This window comes from Antennarius striatus, chromosome 12, assembly GCF_040054535.1.
Source record: "Antennarius striatus isolate MH-2024 chromosome 12, ASM4005453v1, whole genome shotgun sequence".
Classification (NCBI taxonomy): domain Eukaryota; kingdom Metazoa; phylum Chordata; class Actinopteri; order Lophiiformes; family Antennariidae; genus Antennarius; species Antennarius striatus.
Window position 1 is genome coordinate 5926954 of NC_090787.1, and position 21010 is coordinate 5947963.

The 21010-nt window shown below is 44.8% G+C and overlaps 3 protein-coding genes across 9 annotated transcripts in view; 2 read left to right on the forward strand and 1 right to left on the reverse strand.

The window, feature by feature from the left end:
* The window catches only part of LOC137604586 (kinesin heavy chain-like), a 29423-nt gene extending 24829 nt beyond the window's left edge, over nucleotides 1-4594 (forward strand). Inside the window, exons 26-27 of one of the 3 annotated variants that reach the window (XR_011037642.1) lie at nucleotides 4248-4350; nucleotides 4458-4594. The gene's annotated coding sequence lies outside the window, so the exon portion shown is untranslated. Of the gene's footprint in view, nucleotides 1-1248; nucleotides 1363-4247; nucleotides 4365-4457 lie in introns of those variants that run through there. The other 2 variants (XR_011037641.1, XM_068328421.1) reach the window with 2 other exon arrangements.
* Nucleotides 1198-13943, reverse strand: LOC137604587 (MAGUK p55 subfamily member 4-like). 5 transcript variants are annotated; one of them, XM_068328422.1, is made up of 21 exons: nucleotides 13779-13929; nucleotides 13371-13420; nucleotides 12339-12460; nucleotides 12172-12249; nucleotides 11970-12053; nucleotides 11768-11899; nucleotides 7104-7185; nucleotides 6926-7011; nucleotides 6741-6812; nucleotides 4511-4707; nucleotides 3696-3754; nucleotides 3282-3299; nucleotides 2868-2909; nucleotides 2771-2791; nucleotides 2633-2668; nucleotides 2345-2512; nucleotides 2131-2211; nucleotides 1925-2018; nucleotides 1744-1852; nucleotides 1528-1656; nucleotides 1198-1460 (listed from the first exon to the last, which is right to left on the reverse strand). In XM_068328422.1, exons 2-21 carry the CDS (start codon nucleotides 13378-13380, stop codon nucleotides 1278-1280), a joined length of 1803 nt encoding a protein of 600 aa, XP_068184523.1. In that variant the 5' UTR covers nucleotides 13381-13420; nucleotides 13779-13929; the 3' UTR covers nucleotides 1198-1277. The 5 variants fall into 5 exon arrangements, with proteins under 5 accessions (XP_068184523.1, XP_068184527.1, XP_068184524.1 ...); XM_068328426.1 differs by lacking the exon at nucleotides 13371-13420 and having other exon boundaries at nucleotides 13779-13931; XM_068328423.1 differs by lacking the exon at nucleotides 3282-3299.
* Nucleotides 13944-17325: 3382 nt separating this feature from the next.
* Nucleotides 17326-18258, forward strand: LOC137605525 (putative olfactory receptor 4A4). Its single transcript, XM_068330270.1, has one exon. It carries the CDS (start codon nucleotides 17326-17328, stop codon nucleotides 18256-18258), a length of 933 nt encoding a protein of 310 aa, XP_068186371.1.
* Nucleotides 18259-21010: the final 2752 nt, after the last annotated feature.

Below are 21010 nucleotides of genomic sequence, written 5' to 3' on the forward strand. Positions count from 1 at the left end.
TATTATATTTACATGTATGAATGTAGAACATGTATAGATGTAGATGTAGAACAAAAACAATGAAAATGTTTATAATAGAAAAATCTTCATTTTTGTAGCATTTTTCCTTTTTAAGGAGAAGTTATTGTTAAGTCCACAAATGGTGAAGCTTCTGGAGTCAAAATGATGTAAAATGTGTGCAGATCCAGAAGAGATGCTGAACAGTCTCAGGACGGTTTCCACATTAAGAACAATTCACATCAATGTCTCTTCTTAATTTTTCCATGTCGTGGTTTCAAGATAATATTTCTGAATAATTCTAGAAGAAACTTCTTTGCCTTTATTTGTTACTAAAAACTTTGTGGGAATTGTCCAGACCTTCCAGTTGAACTCCAGTATAAAACAAGGAGTGGAAGAGATAAACATTCTTTTTGGAATAAAAGAATGTTTATCTGAAATAAAAGTATAGTGATTTATTTTGTACTATATGGCCTGAGTAGGCGTGTACAGGCAGGATGGAACGGGTGGAGGAAAGTGTCAGGTGTGATGTGTGATAGAAGAGTTTCAGCTAAAATGAAAGGAAAGGTGTACAAAAGTGTGGTGAGACCAGCGATGTTGTTTGGTCTAGAGACAGTGTCACTGAGGAAAAGACAGGAGACAGAGTTGGAGGTAGCAGAGATGAAGATGCTGAGGTTCTCTCTGGGAGTGACCAGGAAGGATAGGATCAGGAATGAGTACATCAGAGGGACAGCACATGTTAGAGGTTTTGATAAAGTCAGAGAGGCCAGACTGAGATGGTTTGGACATGTCCAGAGGAGAGATAGTGAATATATTGGTAGAAGGATGCTGAATTTTGAACTGCCAGGCAGGAGGCCTAGAGGAAGACCAAAGAGGAGGTTTATGGATGTAGTGAAAGAGGACATGAAGGTAGTTGGTGTGAGAGAAGAGGATGCAGAAGACAGGGTGAGTTGGAGGCAACTGATTCGCTGTGGCAACCCGTGAAGGTAAAAGGAAAAGAAGAAGAAGATGTCCTGATTATCCATGTTATATATTTATGGAGAGACAAATTGTGCTTATATATCAGGAACCTGTTTATGAAATCAGGACAGTTTGCAGCCTCATATAAAATTTAAACCAGGTCATCAAAGTGGTTCAGTTCCAGCCATCTGATCTGTAAATGTGTTTTAGTGATGAGTCGTTGAATGAGATGAAAACTCCTTTAAACTTATTGTAGGTGTTTTAATGAACGTCCTTCAACATGTCCACCAGGTGGTGATGATCTGATGCATCGGTCTCCTTCACTCCTCCCTCCTCCAGCTGACGGGGATCCACTGCGGTTGGTCTTGAGCCTGTTGGATGATGGAGCAGAGCTTCATGCAGGCATCCTGCAGGTCATCCATCACCAGGATGCTGTCGAAGAACTGCTTGTACTTGGCCTCCATGAGGCGGGACGCCTCCTCCAGCTCCATGGTGTTCTCATCCTACAGAGGACCACATGAGAACCAGAAGTTCTGGTGGCTGTGTTGGTAGTGGTAGGGGTGTTTTTACCGTGAGGGTTCTGTTGACGGTGTCGTTGCTGATGGTCCGGCCGCCGGTCTGCTTCAGGTTCCTCACACAGGGAGCTTTGATGAAGATCACGTATGGCTTCAGTTTCCAGGTCCGCAGCGACTGGATGCTCTGATCAGAACCACAACGTGAAGGAATGTGAAGGGTAATAACCGGTGGATCCACTTTGGTCATGACAGGAACGACACTTAAACTCACTCGAGGGTCAACGTCAATGAGGCACAGGCGCCCTCGTTTGAGGACGTCCTCCATGGCATCGCTGCTAGTCCCATATAGGTGACCCTTAAACTGCCCGAACTCCACGAACCTGAACAAACAACAACAAACAGTGAACCTCATGAAGCCTCACCTGTGAGCAGCCTGGAGAACAGGAGCCCACCTGTGGTTACACACCATGTACTCAAACAGCTCCTTGGTGACAAAGTGGTACTCTCTCCCAGTCTCCTCCCCCGCTCTGATTGGACGAGTGGTATCTGCCAATCAGAACCAGTGTGTGACTAATTAGACAGCTTCCCATCAAGACATCCTCAAATGAAGACATGGAGGTCATTCTGAGGCGTTAGCATGATCAGCTGGTTTACGTACGAGGTACCGGTCCCTGGAAGGTGGAGGGGTTCAGTCGGATCAGCCTGGTCCTCAGGTCATCAACCCCAACTCCTGAAGCGCCTGCAAAAACACAGAGTACAAAGTTCACACCAACAAGAACACAGAGAAGGAAGTTCATACCAAGAAGACACGGAGAAGGAAGGTCATACCAACAAGAACACAGAGAATTAAAGAGATGAAGTTTCTTCCTCACCGATGAGGATGATGAGGCGGGGTTTCTCCTGCGGGTGGCGCTGGTACAAGGTGACCTCCTCGTAGGGGGAGGACAGCAGGCTGCTGCTGGGGGAGCATGAGCTGCAGGGCTGCCATGTCCTCCTGTAGGACATCCTCCTGGAAAGACGGAAGCTTCGGCGGAAGCCAGCTGGTCAGAACACAGGGTTTTATTCACAGGTGTGACGACCAGCGGAGGAACTCTGGTGCTCTTTTGTATGTAAACCTCCTGAAACAGGATTCACTCATGATTTAAGCTACTCCTTCTTACCCAGGTAGAGTCCATCGGTGACATCATCATCTTCACCTGGAGGAAGAGCAGACTTATCAGACCAATTCTTCTACATCTGTTGTTCATCCAGGAAACAGCCTCCACAGCAAACATCAGCGTCTCCATGGAAACACTCACCAACAAGGTCGTCTTCCAGCTCTGAGAGATAGGAGGTCAGAGGTCACTAATCTGAGGAGCAGGTTAACAAAGCTTCATGGTGTGGGACGAGTGTTACCTGTTGTCAGGTGTTCATCCTGAGTGTGGGTTTGATCGTCCACTGGGACAGCAAACAAACAAACAAACAAATTAACTGACACTCACCCAACCAATAACCCAGTACCCTCCATAAAACTGACCCAGAAACAACCAGACGTCACTCAGAGGAGACCTCCACCAAGGCAGCTCAGTCCCGTCACCTCACCGTGAACCAGCCCTGATCCCAGGTCAGTCTGGATCAGTGTCATCAGGGCATTTACACGTCCTGAACAGGACCCGATCCAGATCAGACTCTGGTGTGTGCTGGATCTTATGGGGTTCTAATGATGCCCCCCAGCCCTGCCCCCCTCTGAAGGAATGATTGGATGTCTGATGATAACTTGACTTGAACTGAGCCTCCTTGCTGGAGGGGGTGTGTTGGTGTTGCACCCACCGGTTTGGTTCAGGGTCACTGAGGGCAGCATTAAGGACAGAGACAGCAGCTTTAACATTGGGCAGCTTTAACACTGCCCGGCCTACAGGCAGGCAGTGTCACGTACAGCCAGTCATGCTTTCATTCAGTGTTATTTACTGCTCTCGTCAGCTCCTCAGCGGTTCTCGGAGGAACCCAAAGTAAAACCCATTCATTCCGGCATGCATTCTCTGTTCTGCAGGGGTTTCTGTGTAACTACAAGCTACAGCTCAGCTCTCTAACGCATCACTTGCTGCTTCTGCATCCCTCGACCACATCTGTGGACGAGCGTCTCTCCCTGACACTCGTCCATAGATGAAAACTAGTGTTCTGGTGGATTTACAGCAACGATACAGAAGGTGGAACCAGAGGGAATCAGGAATGAAGGGTTCTCACAGGGTCTGATGCAGGTGTGGACCTGGGAGGGCTGACACCACCACTGCTCACGCTGCCTCCTGCAGACAGGGAGGAGGAACTTCAGACAACACAACACAACATCAACATAACACAACATCAACACAACAACACAATAAAACACAACACAACACAACATCAACACAACACAATACAATACAACACAATATAACACAACAACTCAACATAATACAACAGAATACAACACAACAACACACCACAATGAAACACGACACATCCCTGCTCCTCTTTGGGTCACGTTGCTTCAAACTTCCTGAACATATAAACATTATAAAGGTTCAATTGAAGAAACGGAGATTTTGATTTGATTTGGTTTTCATGAAATCCCAGTTTAGGTCTGTGCTCATTTTACCTGGTTTCAGATTTCATAACAGGTGTGTTACAGAAATGTTGACAGAGGAGTGATGTAATGGTTAAAGTAGTGACATCATCATTAGAGTGATGACATCACAGACTAGTGACATCATCGTTACAGTAGAGTGGAGCTGTACAATCCTTTGATTTGTTTACTAGTAACTCCAATCGAAGAACTGAACTGAAGAAGCCTCTTGGATGAGAGACGAAACGTTTTCAAGAACTTTCTTAACGTCCAGTGGATCGACTCAACAGCTTTTGGGTAACTCCAATCATGTATGTGACGTCTCACATGTGATTAAACTACATGAAGGTCATGTCATGTGATTAAACTACATAAAGGTCACTCGTGTTTAAACTGGTCTCCAGATCGATGGAAGACCAGAACCACCAGCTGCCTGAAGGTCCATCAGGGTCATCACCTCTTCAACTTGCTGGCTGACGGAATCAGACCGGCACAGGAAGTGGTGCGTGGCAACTTCCTGGCCTGCCACCACTGCCCGTCTGATTGGTCCACCACCTCCAGCAGGTCACCTTGGCTGAATGCCATTCCTGCATCTGGACAGGGGATGGAGGAGTCCTGCAGGGGGCAGTAATTCACCATTGCCCTCATGTACACCTGACGGCGAGGAACAGCGTGAGTCATCAGTAACACCGTGATGGAACAGTGTTGGTGAACAAAGACGACTAAAGCTGGAGGGACAGAACGTTCTAGACTGTTTAAACAAAACTTAAGCTCAAACAACGCTCCCGCAGACTGGAGAGAATTTGGCTATCGACAAAAACTGACCTAGCCTATTCAACCTGGAAAGACAGCTTTACATCATATAAGAAGGCTCTCTGTAGAAGTACAAATACTTACTACTCTACATTAATAGAGGAAAATAAAAACAACCCTCGGTTTCTTTTCAGCACTGTAGCCAGGCTGACTAAGAAACACAACAGTATCGAGCCTACCATTCCTTTAAATCTGGACTGAGATGACTTTCTTAGGTTTTTTCAAAGCAAAATTACAAATCTTAGAGATGAGATCCATTATGTACTGCCAAACACTAATCCAATAGCAGGGGAATCAACTAAATCTAGCAATATCCTGGAGTTTTTTCAGCAAATGGAACTCTCTGATTAAAATTCCCTAATTTCCTCTGCTAAACCCACCACCTGTCTACCAGACAAAATTCCAAGTACGTTCCTCAAAGAGGTTTTACCCTAAATAAATAAACCTATGCTATCCATAATTAATCAGGCCTTAAAAATAGGTTATGTACCACAATCTTTCAAAGTGGCTGTGATCAAGCCCTTCCTGAAGAAACCAAACTTAGACGTTAACCTCCTCTCAAATTACAGGCCGATCTCTAACCTGCCATTCCTATCTAAGATCCTAGAGAACGTGGCCAAACAGCTAAATGACTACCTCTTAAAGACGTATCTGTTAGAGGATTTTCAGTCAGGTTTTAGAACAAACTACAGTATGGAGACTGCACTGGTCAGAATGCAGCTGGCCGCTTACTGACTCAAACTGGGAGGAGAGAGCACATCTTTCCAGTCCTATCATCCCTACATTGGCTCCTGATTATTCTAGAATACAATTCAAACTCCTTATGATTACATATAAAGCTCTCCACTGTAAGGCTCCGTCTTACATTGAAGATCTCATTGAAGTGTATCACCCTCCCAGGGCCCTTCAATCTGAGGATGCAGGATTTCTGGCGACCTGTCGGGTTTTTAAGAGTAGAATAGGAGGCAGAAGCTTTAGCTATCTGGCCGCTTTTCTCTGGAACAATCTCCCAGCCTCAGACCCCCTTAGCTTTTTTAAGAGTAGACTAAAAACCCTCCTCTTTGATAGAGCCTACAATTAGAAATAACACACACTCCACTAGATATGCTGCTACAGGCCTAGGCTGCTGAGGGTATTTTTATCCATCTCTCCCGTTAAAGGGAGATACTCTGGAGCTTTTGTCACTTCTCTTTCTTTATCTTTCTATGCTTGTAGAATTTATTACTACTGTTAAATCACACTCTTTGTTTGCAAGATACCGCCGCTGTCTTGTGCTTCTGTTTGACAGGTGGGGAATACGCATGGAAGACAGGATAGCCAAAGGCCTGGAAATCCCACCCCCATTTCAGCAATAGCTCAATCTGGCCTATCCTCTCTCTCTCTCTCTCTCTCTCTCTCTCTCTCTCTCTCTCTCTCTCTCTCTCTCTCTCTCTCTCTCTCTCTCTCTCTCCTCTCTCTCTCTCTCTCTCTCTCTCTCTCTCTCTCTCTCTCTCTCTCTCTCTCTCTCTCTTTCACTTGACCTATCTTTGTCCCCAGTGCATTTCTTTTTCCCAACCAACAGGTCAAGGCGGTCCTGCCCGGAGTTTCTTCCTCAATGAGGGAGTTTTTCCCCGCAACCATCGCTTATGCTTGCTCTGGAGGGCATTGTTGGCTTTCTATCTGTAAAGCGCTTTGAAATGTCTTCAGATGTGATTAAGCACTGTATAAATAAAAGCTGATTGATTGATTGATTGTTTCTTCCAAGTTTACAACCCAACATTTCTGGTCACTGATGGCTTCTGCAGTGGTTTCGGTCTGGTGCTCCTTTGGTAACTACCTAAACATTTGGTCTGACGGATTGTGACTGGGGGGTTTATGTAGAGGTGTGGACTTACCGACTTCTGGCTGCTGCTGCTCTGAGCTGCATCTGGTATGACTTTAAACAGGATGGTACCCTGAGAGTTGATCTGGGCAGATGAAACACTCATGAACATCTGATGGAGCTTCTGATTCTACTCTCAGATGTTGTTATCATTATAAATCAAAATGCTTTGGATTGATGTCCTCTCAGATGACCCACCAGTATCTGGATAACCTCTTCTGGGTCCAGACCAACCACTTGGTTTCCATTGACCTCCACCAACAGATCCCCGGGTCGGAGGAGTCCTGGGACACACAGACACAAACACTCTGGTTCTTTGCCTGCGTCGGCGCTGGTGTCCTCCGTTACCTCCTGGGTTCCTACGGATCTGTCTCACCGCTGCGGTCGGCCAGTCCTCCATGAATGACTCTGGCGATGTAGATCTCTCCAGTCTCCTCGTCCCTCCTTATCGTCGCCCCCTAACAATCAAGTTTCACAACCTTCACTGGCTACAGAAGAAGGCTAACGAGTAGCTTATACAAACACAAATAGAACGTACGATAGACGGATGAAGGAAGCTGATGATGATGGCTCAGCCGTTAGAGCATCGGTGGGTGGAGACACTAACCGGTAGAAGTCTATCAGGAACAGTGATACCTGCTGATATTTGTTCATTAGGTGTTGTGTTTACTCTGATCTTTCTGTTTCTGCAGCTTTATTAATTCAAGAACACATATTTCTACAGGTAATTCAGTAATCTGGTAAGTACTGTCTCTTTGAGAGAGAGGTGTGCTATGGGTCATGTGACCAGTCATAAGGAAGTAGTTTTCCTAAACGCAGTTTCAACCTAGCCTGCAGCCAATCGGTGAGTTTTTGTCACTCATTGTTTCTTTGTCAGCTGTATGCGGCATGCTGCACTGAGCTGCATCTACTTCCTGTTTGTATAAGTTGCAGATGACGTGATGAGGAATTGTTTGGTCCAGTTCTAACAGTTTAGTGGTTGATAAAGTTAGCAACATGCTAAGCTGTGTGATGTGATGCTAACACTTGGACTCATGTTTGTTGGTTTGAATTGCATGCTGTACTCTCTGGTTTGCCGCTGGGCATCATGGGAGCTGTAGTCTCTATGGCTGAGAGACTCATTACACCCCTCGCATTGACTTGCTGATGAAATATTATTTATATTTGGATTTGTATAGAAAATATTTATTAGATAAATTATATTTGCTATTTATTATTATTATATATTTGAATTAGTTAATGTTTATTATGTTTATTGCTTTATATTTTTGTGATGAAATCTGTGTTTCTGTGTTTCATATCATCGTTTATTATTATTGTGGTGTTTTTCATTTAAGTGAAACACTGCTTTACTAGCTCCACTAATTTAAATTACTGCTGCTGCGTTTGAGAAAAAGAAATAAACTAACAAAAGTGAAATCAATGTGTAATATCCTTGGCACAAACTTATGAAAATCTGTGATCAGGAATAAAATCCATGGCTACTGTGCTTCTCTGGACAAGGGGCCCCCACGTGAAGCACTGCCCCCCAGCATCAATGGTTTCATTCACATACACAAGTTATTCTCTTCAGCTGACTCACAACTGCAGGGACAACCTTGACTTTTCTGCTGTACGTTGCACTGCTCACCCAACAAAACGGAGGTGCTTCTAAATGCTCTGTCCATGAGCTTCAGATAGAAAATATAAATGTGAACGACTGACATTTTTATTCCAAATATTTATCTGCCTTTTCACAACCTGGAGCCGACAACTCTAGTCGCAGCAGTTTGTTGAATTCAGTACTTTGTAACGTGTTGCCAACAGATTTCAGACTTGGGATCTTGAATCCATCCTGATTCAAGTGACATCATTTAATTATTTGATGGACGCCCCAAATAATCAAAGACAAATGAATATAGTTCAGGAATGATGGTTTTGAATATAGTTGGATGAAATGAGAGATGTTGGTTGAGAAAATGTGATTGTACCTTTGAATATTTTGGTTTTCCTCCTTTGTGCAATGAATCCAATGATGAAAAAAAAAGAAAGCAAATGCTAAAAGTCTGTGGATATTCAGGACCAGCAGAAATGTTTTTGCTGTTCGGTTTTGGTTCAGCAGACATTCTTGTTCCTTCAGCTAATCTCTGGGATCCAAATGTTGAGGATGTGTGTTGGTTTTGTCAATGAAAGACCTACATATAAGATTAAAAGAGATGTCCAGGTGTTCTACTCGGGGTCAAAGTCTTTCAGTCCAGATGAGGAGAGGAGGCTGTTGGATTCTAGACTATTTCTTTTTCTTTTTCTTGGTTGTCAAGCACCCAGTGTTATAGCCCCGATGGTCCACCTGAGGAGCTCTAGACACTGATCCATTGTTGAGCCTCACCTGTCCTTGACTTCCACCTCCACCTGTCCTGGAGAAGACCTCCAAGTTCACCATTGAGCCTTTAGAGCCTTCATTTTTTTGTTTTGGTCTTGCAAAGCCATCTGCAAAGGAACCACTGGATATAGACAAGGAGGAAGAGGAACTAGAAGAGGAAGAAGATGATGAGAGGTAGCATGGGTGCGGGGTGGGAGGTTTGTGGACAGCTTTTGAAGAGATTGAGGAGACCCTTGGGGGAGGTGGGGGAGGAGTGTTGCGTTTTGGTGATGATTGGGGGTGTTTGCTGGACACGATCAGGCCTTGGAGCTTATCGACAACCTCAGCCAATAGGTTGAGAGCCCGAGCATTCTCCTCCACGCTGTCAGAGATCATTTCTGTTGCCGCCATCATTTTCTGGCCAAGATGACAGACGCCCTGAGTGCCCTGTTCAATGCTGCTGGCCACCAGCTGAACGCTGGACCTGAGCTCTTCCATGCTGCACTGTTTGGTGAGCTGCAGAGACTGTCGACGGAGTTTTGGTTGGTTCTGACACCCATTGTGATGTTGAGCAGTAGAGGAGAGTTTCATCAAGGGATGATTTAGAGGCTCTTCTTGATGATGTTGCCTTCTGGGGGCTGGGGGAGCGCGACCTCCCTCATGCCGAACTGAGCAATGAGCTGCAGGACTTGAAGGTGCTGTTTGGGCTCTGAGAGGACTCGTACCGGAACAAGGAGCAATCCTGCCAGGTGTACGGATGTTCCTACAGTGTCCCCTACCAGCCCCTTTCTTGTACAGGGCGGGGGAGTTGGGGAGGCTGAGACTGTAAGCTGCAGTGATTGGAGGAGGAGGGTAGGCATAGTCATCACTGCACCCACCAGCAGAGGCACCGTCCCCCCTGTTGGGTTTAGGCTTGTCCGGAAACAAACCTCCATGTAGGAATATGGAAGAAGATTAGTGGCAACAAAAACCAAAGTTCAAAAGAACAATGACGCAAAAAGTAGCTGAAAGATGAAGTCACACATTTTTTACTCATGATGATGACAATGATGTACAAGTTTGTGAACTGGGTGGTCCATATGAGCTGGTTGTCACAATACTGTTGCTGCATGAATCTAAAGGTGGACATCATGATCAATGAAGACAAAATGCAGGAATACACGAATGAGTCGAGTGAAATGACTGGGCCTGTATTCATAAAGCCTCTGCGCGTCTTACTGTTAACATCTGATCTCTTCTTAAACTCAGGAGCTTTCTACCAATGTCCTTACTGCAGCAGTCTGACAGGGAACAACAGGTGTAATTTACACCTGTTGTTAGTCTGGAAGCATCTGATCAGACCTCCACCCCATCAGAAGATGGAAATGGTGATGTTCCACAGATCAACACCCTAAATGAGGTGCTGCTTGCTTTGTTTTCAGGAAAGAAGAAATCAGAAGCTCCCAAAAGTTCATTCAACTGTGTTCTTGAAAAGAGGACAGAAACAAAGAACGCAGTAAGAGTCTTGTTTCGTATCTGATGAGCTCTGCTATGATGTTTGTCGAGGCTTTTGGTTTGTTTAGTTATGTGCTTTTACTTATATTAGTTTAATTATGTGATTTTAGTTGTGTTAGATTTCTGAATTTTCCTGCTACACTTGATTTGTTGGCTTTAGTCTCTGATCCTGGATGGAGTTGCAGATACCACTGGACAGCCAATCACAGCAGTGCTTCATATGACGGATCTCTGTCATTGGGTCAAACTCCGTTCATATCGGTGGTGGTTGGTGATGACATTTATGGATCTACATGAGTCAGTCTGACACATCTTGCTTTGGATTCCTTCATGACATGGAATGAAAACAGATGACAGCGGTGATGTCATGGAGTGACCGTCCTCCTCGCTTCTATCTCTTACCATTGCAGGGGGTGGGACTAAAGAGGGAAGGAACCGACTGGTTGACTTCTCCCTTCCAAAGCTGTGTGGTTTGCAGACACAGAGAGGAACTTCCAATCAACTCGTAGCGTGGGAGATGAGGGTGTGACTGTGCACCGCGAGGGAGGGGCAAAGGCTTGGTTTCAAAGTCAGATCTTCTAAGCTCCTCCCCCGACCTGGCCCTCCTGGCAGGGACACGGTGCTCCCACGTGAGGCGCCGGAGACTGCTCCAACGACTACCAACCAGACCTTCAGGACCTCTGTGAACATCTCCGTTCTTGGTGAACAAAAGATAAATAACCAATTCCAACAGTTACAGCGAAATGACTCCAATGGTTACCATGGGAACAGCTGAGGTACGAATTTAATAGACTGGTGACCAAATGTTCTACCTGATCAGTCTGATCAGTTCATCAAACCTGCTTCCTGAAAAGGGATACGTACATTTAACACAGTGTGGGCTAGATAGAGTAGATCTGAAGTTAGAGAAGGTTAAAACAGTCAGTTTGAAGGAAACCCCCCCCCCACACACACACACACACACACAGAGAATCAAGTCTGCAAAGTGTTTGTATGAAGCGAACTAGCTTGGCTTAAAAACTGGGTGTTTAAGGGCGAGGTTAGAACTTTCCCAAAGAGTGAGGAGGATTGTCTGCGTCTTGTGCAACCCTGCTGTTGCCAGGCAACCAGCGACAACACCACGGAGTGGTGCTGTGATGCTTTGAAAGGGTTGAGGTTGTTTTTGGTTGAAAGAGCCTATCAGCAGAGGCTCAGGCTGTGGGTCTTACCAGCGGCTGGTTGTTCTTCACCAGACAGACAATTCTCATGGCCTCCTCATCCTCGGGCATCTCGTCTGGCACAGGAGGCAAAACAGGTCCGTAGGCCCCCCGCGCCACGCAGTCGTGGGCCAACAGGAGCGCCTGGGGGAGGGGTGCAGGTGTTAGAAGGCTCCACCAGAACCCCCGGGGGCTCTAGAGGACGTCTCCAGACCTGCAGGTGAGGCGAGTCCAGGAGGCTGCAGAGCTCCAGAGATTCAGGAGATGGGTGGGGGGCCATCTGGACCGCAGCCAGGACCTGATGGACAGAGCTCACCTTCAGCTGTCTGTGTGTGTGTGTGTGTGTGTGTGTGTGTGTGTGTGTGTGTGTGTGTGTGTGTGTGTGTGTGTGTGTGTGTGTGTGTGTGTGTGTGTACCTCATGAGACAATCCTGAGCCACACGTCAGAATTGGATTTGGAGTCGACTTCTGGAACTGCAGCAGGCGCTCATAAATCTAGTGGGGCAGACAGGATGTGATGTCATAGACACCTTGCTAGCATTGCTAACAGGTTTTTAGCGTGGGTCTGTGGAGGCGGGGCATACCTTTAGCAGAGCCTGCAGCCACGGAGAACTCAGTAGTTGATGCAGAAGATCAGCACCTCCAACGTCTCTGAGAACAGCCTCACCCACATCCTCTAGCACACCGCACAGCATCAGGATGACGCCTACACACACACACACACACACACACACACACACACACACACACACACACACACACACACACACACACACACACACACACACACACACACACACACACACACACACACACACACACACACACACACACACAAACATCTCAGGTTCTGGTTCTGACTTTAAAGCTGGAATCAGAGAGGAGCGTCTGTGTTTCAGCCAATCCAAGTTCATATCCAGCCCAGGTGGTGGACCTGAGGGCAGGTGTGTGGTCTCTGGCGGACCCTCTGGTATGCAGATAGCAATGCTATGCTAGCAATGCTGTTGGACACAGCTCAACAACAACACAAACATGGACACAAGTACTACAACACCATGAACACGGATGTGTAAAGAACAACATCATCAGTAAACAAGGAATGTATCAGGAAGAAGTGTGTGTGTCTGTGTGTGTGTGTGTTATAATAACAATAATGAACCAGTGGAGCCTGAGCCGGTTTCTCTGCACCAGCCGGTCCATCTAGGGCTGACAGAGACGATGACCCCTGGAGTGTGTTCTGGATCCCTTCACACAGACAGGAGGCTGGAATGGAAGCAGGTTTCACTGCTTCAGGGGGTCTCAGGATAATCTGATGGATTTAATCCTGAACACTGGAACAGCTGTGGGCTTCATTCTGGGGTAACGGCTAGTAACCTGTCATGTGACCCAGACCTGTCCAGAGGCACAGGCGCACGCTTTCGTCTGTGCCTCATTCGGCACAGATGTCACTTTTCAAAATAAGAAGTCTACAGACTGATAATAAAAAAAGTGAAATTCAAATTCTGTTCCGGCCGGTGCCAAATGGCCCGTGGCCCGTGACCCGGTGGTTGGAGTCCACTGTGTGTGTGTGTGTGTGTGTGTGTGTGTGTGTGTGTGTGTGTTTGTGTGAGACTCACCATGCTCCATAGTTTCTCATGTCAGGCTGAATCGAAGCTGATTGTTCTCCCTAAAGTAAAGTAAAGGTACACATTTAGGGGGGGGGGGCAACGCACACACTCGTCTGACTGTTGTCTCTGGGTATTGTAAGGAGGTGCTGTTACTATGGGAACCACCGGCCAGCTGACATCCCTCAGGTGGTGAAGGCTGGACTCTGCAGCTCTCACATTCAAGTCATTTATATTTCTTTATTATTTATTTCTGCCTCCATGGTTTATTTTTACTGGACTAACAGCGCTGTGTCTTTGTTTATATTTTCTATATAAGCGTCACAACGTAAGGTCCACGAATGTTAGCATTTAGCCTGTTAGCATGCGTGATGCTAGCACCGACTAGAACTACCAGATGTAGGAAAGCAAAGAACTTACGTGTTGCTGTCGCCGCGTCCGCTGGTGTCTGACGTGATTCCACTGCCAGCCCCACCACTCACTAATCCTCACTAACACCACCTAATCCACCCCCCTCACTCGTCCTCCGGCGGGTCCACCTCTTCACTCTTCTTCTCTTCCTTTAAAATCGGTGTCTGTCCTCCCGCCGCGACCTTTCACCCCTCACTGCTTCACTGCGTCACGTCCACACTCACTTTAAGTCCTCCAGGAGATCACAAAGCTCCTTAACCCCATGCTGCTTTTAGACACACACACACACACACACACACACACACACACACACACACACACACACACACACACACACACACACACACACTGACAGTAGCTGTGATGCATTAAATCCTGCTACAACATCTGGGCCTTCAAGAGAACAGCAGTTGTCAGCAGTGTGTGTGTGTGTGTGTGTGTGTGTGTGTGTGTGTGTGTGTGTGTGTGTGTGTGTGTGCGTTGGGGTCACCAGGTCACGTCCTCATAGATTAACACTGATCCTTCAGAAACGGGAGCAGCAGAGCCAGAGAAACAGGCAGACAGAAGAAAACATGGCCGCCGCTCTGCTGCGCTGCTCCTCACAACGTTTCCTTACTGAAACGGGGGAACAACAAGCGCTTCTCTGCTAACAGGAAGTCCATGTTCCCCTCCGACCTCCTGCTTCCTTTCATATTCATTTCCATTGTAACTTTATGGCACCTGAACTGTAAATGACTACTTCTGCCTTTATTAAATGCATCTAACGACTGTCAGAAAAGCCCACGAGTCCCTGAAGCCGTCTGACGCTGCTTCAGCATTTCATTAAAGCAGCAGCTTCGCTTTGGTCGTCTGTTTGTTTCGGTGAAGTTGCTGCTTCGACCCACATGATGGATGCTGCTAAACCAATAGTGTTGGATGGGCGTACAGGAACAGGAGTGTGAAGGTCAGTCAGGTGTGTTGACCTGTGTGACTCCATTCCAGACGGTAACTGACAGTAAAGAACGGTTCATCAGGGATGTGTGTACATGTATAGGTGATGTAAGCTGATGTAATAATGGTCTAACGAGTGTCAGGAGTCGCCCGGTGCTCAACAACAGTACAGCCTCAGGGGGGGATTCGCTCCAGCCACTTAGCAGACTGCTAATGATGAGCCAGCGGTCACAGAGAGTGTCCCCCATGAGAAGACGTTGCCTCTGCGACTAGGAGCGAGCCAACACGCTGTTACTACCAACACTCTGAACACCCAGGTACCAACACATTCACCTGAACCCTGAAGTCCGGGTCATCAGGGGATCCTTTCATCCTTTGAGATGGAGTTTAGAACTAGGAAACAACTCTAGGATGTTTACACCAATGAATTTTTTTTCCAGTTTACAATGACAAAAGTCAATCATTGCAGTTGGACACAGATTTCTTCACTTCTTTCCAAAACTCTGTGGACATGAGGTGCACCTGACAGTCAATCTGAAGGCATCAGTCAAAGGAAATCATACGACAGACAGAACAGACACTCTGTCATGGCAGCACCAGAACAGGCTCTAAATACCAGGGCTGTAGAGGCCAAGGTCACCTACAGTAGATTCAATCATTTATTGGATCTTATTTATCTTTAATTCAACATCGGAGCAAATAAAGAGTAAAGATGTTTTCTACTAAATTAATGATTGACAGGAAGCAGTTCTATCTGCAGTTCAGTAATCCCTCGCTCGTTTGCGCTTCAAGATGCACAACTTCAGTACATCATGGATTTTTAGTTGGTAGTCACGTGATGCTGTACGCGCATGCTATTGGCTGACAGCATCTGGAAGTGCGCTGTGTTCCAAGACTCATAGAACATTGCGCACTTCTGTGAAACACGAAAGTGCTTTAAACAGTCTATCAGAGTGTTTTAAAGGTGATACAGATAGAAGGTGGTTTAATATCAGTATGGGGAGGGTTCATGAACATTTAAATTACCGTAAATAATAAGATAAATAGTTTGTCACAATATCGGCGAATTTCGTTTTTCAAGAGTGGTCCTGGAACAGGAGTAATGAGGGATTGTTATAGTTGTAAACATCATGGGAGAGGTGGCTGAGGAAGAACTGCAGTTTAAATGCAGAACAGTGGTGCTGGTTCTCACTGTGTACCATACACAAGTGTGTGTTTGCATGAGTGAGTGAGGACAGGGAGAGAGACACAAGAGGTAGACGGTGTTAAGTGCAGTTAAAAAGCAAAGGCACCCAAACAATTTTTGCAGAAATGGCCGATGTCTTTATAACACAGTTATTTAATAATCAGTCCAGGGTTAGGCACTGTGGATGTTAGATAGCCCAACTAGAGGAATTTATATCCCAGGTGTAATGGCGCCCCCTGGGAAATGCAGTCTCCCTTTGTTCCCATTGTTCTTACTTTCTGGCCTGATCAGGCTTTAGATGTTCCATACAAGTCTCTAAGGCTCAGTGAAACAGTCCCGACATTTCTTTGTTTCAAACCATGGATTATATGAGGCCCAACAATGGAGACGCCAATCCAAGTGGCTGGAATAGTGTACAGGAACATCTGTTACCTCTAATCGACTAGAAATATGCAAATCCCAAAGGGTGGTTGAGAACAATAACACCAAGGTGCTGTAGGTGCTGTAAGTGCCATGAGTTGGAAGAACTGCAGGAACAAATGTGGGAAGTCAAAGCCAACGCGGTCTTTGGTTGTCGGTGGACTCAGGGCAGTGACCCCCAAACTGCAAGAGTGGCTACTTCAGATTATAGGAACACCATCTGAAGCCTTAGTTCAGAAGGTTGCAAGGTTTTCAATGCTTTTGGGCGATCTCAGGGTATTCTGTTAGAACACTAGCGCAGTTGTGGGAGGGCCTAATTTTTGGGGTAACGGCTGGTAACCTGTCACTTGACATGTTCTCCAGATCTCTGAGTTGGGAAATCACCTCACAGCCTCAGTCTCAGCGTTGTACTTGGTGGCCTCTCCACTTCCCTTGTCTCCAGCATGTACATGCATGCGTGGCTTGATTTTGATGCCGGTGATGATCACATTATTAACACGAGCGTGCTGCTCCAAAACATTCACTCTTTGTTCCAAGGCAACAATGCTCTAGTCCTTCTCTCCCGTATCTTTCCGCAGCTGCATTACTTTTTCCAAGACCTTCCTTAACTCTTCTGTTAACTCTTCTTTCAACTCATTCTTTGACATATAGCATCATCACTTTACCTCCCAATCAAAAATAACCACAGCAGGGATAGAATCTTAGAAACAAGTAGAAAATTAAATGGGAATATAAAATATATCTCTCTGTAAAAGAAACGCTTGGTGCATTCCTTCAAATAAGGGAGATGAAAAGTCCACAAACACTGACCAAGGACTTGGCTTCCAGAGTCTGATGAAGTTCTGTGTGAGATTTCGTCAGTGTTGTTGGAACATTTAATGAGTTCCTTGGAGGTTGAATCAGACCAATAAAAACTTGACAAACTTACGCAGGACACTGAGTTTAGAGACGATCAAGACTCCGTTAAGTGTCTGTGAACCAAAGGTGCTTAACGCTTTGTATTAAAGTCTAATATGATTAATGGATGGTGAACTTAACGTTACACATTTAACTTTTGGTGGGTTTGTAGATCTTCACAAATATAGGTATGTTTATTTTATGGTCATGTTTACAATTTACATTCTAATAATGTGTGGTAATATCACTATTGTGTCTCTTATCTGCAAACATGAAACCCTTCATGAGCCTATGTATATTTTCATTGCTGCTCTGCTACTGAATTCCGCTCTGTACAGCACTGTCATATACCCCAAGTTGTTCATTGACTTCTTATCTGAAAAACAGATCATATCCTATTCAGCCTGTTTCTTTCAGTTGTTTCTGTATTACACTTCGTGGGGTTCGGAATTCTTTCTGTTGTCAGCCATGGCCTATGACAGGTATGTGTCTATATGTAAACCTCTACAATATCTGACTATCATGAGAAAAACAACTGTGAGTGTTTTGCTGGTGTTAGCTTGGTTCCTGCCTGCTTGTCAGATTTCTCTTGCTCTAGTACTGAATTCCAATTCAAAACTCTGTAGTTTCACTATTGATGGAATCTTTTGTGACAACTCAGTGTACTCTGTATACTGTGTGAGATCCAGCGCGCTGGCTGTATATGGTATGATCTGTCTGGTAAGTGGAGGAATTCTGCCAGTGTTCTTCATACTATTTACATACATCAGGATCCTTCTGGTATGTTATCGAAGTAGCACAGAAGTCAGAACAAAAGCTGCACAGACATGTTTACCCCACCTGTTGGTTTTAATCAACTTTACATGTTTGTGCTCATATGGTGTGATTATAGCTCGAATAGAAACTAATTTCTCAAAAACTGTACGTTTAATAATGAGTCTGCAATCATTTTTGTATCATCCTTTGTTCAATCCAATTATATACGGAGTGAAAATGACAGAGATCTCTAAACACCTGAAGGGACTGTTCTGTGAACACAAACCTATTATGTGTTAAAATACTACAGTAACGACAGTTACAGTAACTAATTCTTGTTAGCAACAACAATGTACAATAATTTTCATTCATTCATTCGTTCATCATCTACCGCTTCATCTGCCGTGTGTAGAATAATGTATTTTTTCTTAATAATAATGTAGATATGCTAACTGTTTGAATGTTGTGAACATACGGATTTATTTCGTTTTGTAAAAGCCTTCTTTACCATTTTATTTACATGAAGTGAATTTTGAATTGAAACAAAGTGATGATAAATAAATATGTTGTTGGTATTAAGAAAACACGTTTTTGTTGGTGTCACTTGTGCGGCAACGTTAGTCTGCAAATGAGTCATTATCAAACTACCAGTTCTAGATTCTGGTAGTTTGATTCTTTGATCTAATTTTTGTGTTGTTTGTCCTCTTTGCATGACAACAACTATGGGTGAATTTCTTGAGTTCAACCAGAAAAGAAGGTTTCCAAATAATATATATTTAATAATATTAAAAACTTCTTCTTCTTCTTTTCCTTTCGGCATTTCCCTTCGGGGTCGCCACAGCGAATCAATTGCCTCCATCTAACCCTGTCTTCTGTATCCTCTTGTATCACACCAACTACCTTCATGTCCTCTTTCACTACATCCATAAACCTGGTCACTCCCAGAGAGAACCTCAGCATCTTCATCTCTGCTACCTCCAGCTCTGTCTCCTGTCTTTTCTCAGTGACACTGTCTCTAGGCCAAACAACATCGCTGGTCTCACCACAGTTTTGTACACCTTTCCTTTCATTTTAGCTGAAACTCTTCTATCACACATCACACCTGACACTTTCCTCCACCCGTTCCATCCACGCCTAATCACGATATATAGTACAAAATAAATCACTATACTTTTATTTCAGATAAACATTCTTTTATTCCAAAAAGAATGTTTATCTCTTCCATTCCTTGTTTCATACTGGAGTTCAACTGGAAGGTCTGGACAATTCCCACAAAGTTTTTAGTAACAAATAAAGGCAAAGAAGTTTCTTCTAGAATAATTCAGAAATATTATCTGTCTGTGTCTCTCTCTGTCTGTCTGTCTGTCTGTCTGTGTCTCTGTCTGTCTGTGTCTCTGTCTGTCTCTCTATCTCCCCCCAAGTGTTACATGTTTTCTCTGTTTTTCTTCATACTACTGGTACAAGATCTGAATCAGCTCCGATCTGACTTCCTCTGTAGTTCCTGCCTCTGTCTGTCCGTCCGTCCGACCGAACGAACGAATGAACAAACACTTATCCCATGTACATGTGATTTGGGTCGGACAGTCAACATACTGCTTTAGAATGGGCAGGGCCTACTTCAGTTCATGTTGCAAATCTATACAATCCTATCCGATATTGACTGCCTGAGCCAAAGGCTGGCAATAGGGCAGCAATTCTGGGGGTCAGCACAGAGCAGCACAACTAACAGTTGGTAGCAAGCCAGCACTGAAGACTAAAGGAAAGGCAGGAACTTGGGAGTGGGGCGGCAGTGGCTCAGCGGTAGAGCGGGCGGTAGAGCGGGTCGTCCAATGTTCCAAGATTTGCGGTTTGATTTCCGCTCCCGTTCAGTCACTTCGGAGTGTGAGCTGACAGGGGGAGATGCCAGTTCACCTCCCGAGAACTGCCGAGGCGCCCCTGAGCAAGGCACCGTCCCCTTTACACATTGCTGATTGGAGGCGCACCATGAAGGAGCTGCCTGCTGCTCTACCTCCCCCTCACTTGCATGCCCACAGGCCCCGTGTGTGTGTGTGATACAGGGGCCTGTACACAATATATATATAGATGCATGCAACTATTAACCTGGGTGTAGAGTGGACTCCCAATTTGTTTTGGGGAATAATACAGTTAATAAAATTAAAATTAATTAAAATTAATCTTCCAGTAACTCGTTCTTGTACTTCTCCCTCATTTATTTACTTATAACTAGAGAAGCCTTTATCTTATCTTTTCCTTTTCCTCTTGTCATTCTAGCGAGGGTTAGATCAGGAAAACAGGAAACAGACGGAATGTGTCTGCTCTTGTTGAAAGCTGGAAGTATAATTTAATTTATTATGTGTTGTTTTTTTTTATCCTGTAGTTTTTTGTAGTCAGTCTTAGGGAATAGTACTTTAATATTTAGAGTAGTAATGACAGTTAAATTACTTCAAATGGAGATTATAGATTGAAATCTGATAAACGACTGAAGAACAATTCAGCTTACAAACAACCTCTCAGAATCAGTAGTGATTGCATGTTGAGGACTACCTGTAAATATGTTAGGAAGTACATGTAAGTCTGTAACTATGTTAGTAAGTATGCTAGTGAGTAAGTACGTTAGTAAGTACGTATGTCAGTAACTAAGTTTGTAAGTATGTTAGTATGTTAGCAATTAAGTGCGTAATTACGTCAGAAAGTAAGTATTTAAATAAATACGTTAAAAAGTAAGTACATAAGTATTTTAATAGGTAAGTATGCAAGTAAGTAAGTGCAAAAGTAATTACATTTGTAAGTATGTTGCTGAGCAGTCCTCAGGAGGAGAACTGGCACCTCTCTATTACCAGCTCACACTCCGAGATCCTTTGCCTTACATGGGTCTTGAACCGGCCACCCTCCGGTCCTCAAGAATTAGTAGTCTGAGTTATTGCCGCCCCAGATTTGTGGCAGACAGAGGACCCCTGATTACTGCTAGGGAGAATGGGTAAGTTTGACGTCAGAAGTCGATGTCCACTACTTTTGTTTAATGACCATTTGACTTTAGAAAGTGATTGACACA